The sequence below is a fragment of the Diadema antillarum genome, unplaced genomic scaffold, assembly GCF_040938485.1.
Source record: "Diadema antillarum isolate AM-2024a unplaced genomic scaffold, OU_Dant_1.0 scf00000100, whole genome shotgun sequence".
Classification (NCBI taxonomy): domain Eukaryota; kingdom Metazoa; phylum Echinodermata; class Echinoidea; order Diadematoida; family Diadematidae; genus Diadema; species Diadema antillarum.
In genome coordinates this window covers 961,199-963,061 of record NW_027270989.1, presented here as the reverse complement: position 1 = coordinate 963,061, position 1,863 = coordinate 961,199, and the positions used below count along the sequence as shown (strand labels likewise).

Genomic DNA, 1,863 nt, shown 5'->3' with positions numbered 1-1,863 from the left:
CAATCGATACAGAGATTGCGAAACGAAAGTACAACTGTTGATAGCGATTTTAAATGCATAAGAAAAATAATAGACATGTTCTGTATCCGCTATACTGTAAATATCTTATAAGGAGTCCCATCACTGTTGGTGCGCCATGTATCTGACAATCATTGACAAAGTTTTCCCATTGCATGAAAAAAGCCGAGAGGCGCGGGAAATTAATGCATCGATGAACAGTGCCGTCTACGGTATATTAATGTACATTATGTAACAATCTGTAACCGCTAAGGCGATACAATTACGCGCATAAAAGTTTAACTACAACGACATGGTGTTCTATAACAAATATTAATGATCTGCCTGTTGAGTACAGAAAACCCCCGCACTCGAGCTAACTGATAAACAACGCAACTGAGTCTTTTGCATGTTTCCCACCGTTCAAACGAAGAGAAAATGTCAGATTTTCCGAGATAATGAAGGCCTAAATCAAAATTGATAAGCTCTCCAACCACTACGAGAGATATATGCTATTCATTTGAAGTAAGTTTTTAAAAAGTTTAATGCTATAGTCTGGCTAGCTATCGTACATTTATCAACATAGGTTTCTAGCATTCCAATTCTACATTGCCACATACTACACACAAAAAAAACCCCGAAAATCAACCAAACATGAGAAAACACTGAGGAATAGATTTACACCGAAATCACACATGATGTATACATAATCTCAAAGGAAATAGATTTGCGAGTGCTAGATGTAGCAGTTTCCATCATGCATAGTCAGTTTTTCACTTTTTAGACGCTTTCGTTGAGGTAGCATTTTTGGCTTTCTTCTTTGGTGACTGATTACTGGCGGAAGGCTTACCGTCCTTTTTAGCAGCCACTTTCTTCGGCTTGGCCTTTGCCTGCGGGGAACGCTTGGATGCGGCGGCTTTCTTACCAGGTGATTTAGACGTCGTTTTCTTCGCCGGAGACTTCGATGTAGATCGCTTGCTGGCTTTCGCCCTCTTGGCTTGTTCCATCTTGGATTTCACGACTGCCGACTTCAATTTGCTGGGGATTGGCGAATGCGATCTGCTGCGTCGGATGAGTTTGGATTTGCTGGTCTTAGCTTTTGGCGTGGCGGTTGCACTCGCTGACCGTGGACGCGGAGCCGCCTTGGTCGTCCGCCCAGACTTCCCGCCTTTCTTCTGGCTCTTCGTCGGTCTATCCTCCTCGTTGTTCCCGTCCGACGCCTCGCTGTAGTCAAACACGTCCGGATCGCTCTGCTTTCGCTCCTTCTTGGCTGGTGATTTAGGGCGTTTCTTTGTAGTGGCGGCCTTTTTCTTCGCGGCTTTCTTCGCGGGCGGTTTCGGAGGTTTTCCGAGCTTGTAGCGGCCGGTCAGCGTGCCCATTCCTTCTGACTTTTTTGGCCGGACGATGATCCCGGACGCGACACCTTTTGTGATGGCCATTTTTAGCTGACCTTTCAGTCGTGCCTGGTCTATCTCTGGATAGGTCTGCATTATCCACTGTTTCACAGCTATCACAGACGCACCTTTCTTTTCATCCAGCTGTTTGATGGCGTCCACCACCATATCGATATATTTTGGATGCGCTGGAGCCGCTCGCACAGATTTCTTGACGACCTCATGGTCCCCATTTAGAAGTGCACCATCCTCGGCCATTTTGCCCTGAAGTAATAATAGGTAACCTTGTGAGCTTGTAACTGGCGTGTATGCAGGACCCAGCTGCAGTGCGTGAAATATAATAGTTCGTTCAGCACTTCTTGAACAAATACTCACTGTTCCTTTCACACAAATTTGGATGTTTCCATCACCAGCACTGTTGCTTTCCTGGTAAGGTCCCCACAAGTCTGTAATTTTGCCAAGGAAAGAAACA

The 1,863-nt window shown here is 45.4% G+C and overlaps 1 protein-coding gene across 1 annotated transcript; it reads right to left on the bottom strand.

Moving 5' to 3' along the window:
* Positions 1-770: 770 nt before the first annotated feature.
* Positions 771-1,649, bottom strand: LOC139718826 (uncharacterized). Its single transcript, XM_071630290.1, has 2 exons — positions 1,017-1,649; positions 771-971 (listed from the first exon to the last, which is right to left on the bottom strand). Exons 1-2 carry the CDS (start codon positions 1,647-1,649, stop codon positions 771-773), a joined length of 834 nt encoding a protein of 277 aa, XP_071486391.1.
* Positions 1,650-1,863: the final 214 nt, after the last annotated feature.

Excerpts from the sequence above, each read along its gene's own strand:
- LOC139718826 (XM_071630290.1), bottom strand. The coding sequence starts at position 1,649 with ATGGCCGAGGATGGTGCACTTCTAAATGGGGACCATGAGGTCGTCAAG. Across the intron at positions 972-1,016 it reads GCAAATTGAAGTCGGCAGTC|CGATCTACATCGAAGTCTCC; the intron begins GTGAAATCCAAG and ends AAAGCCAGCAAG.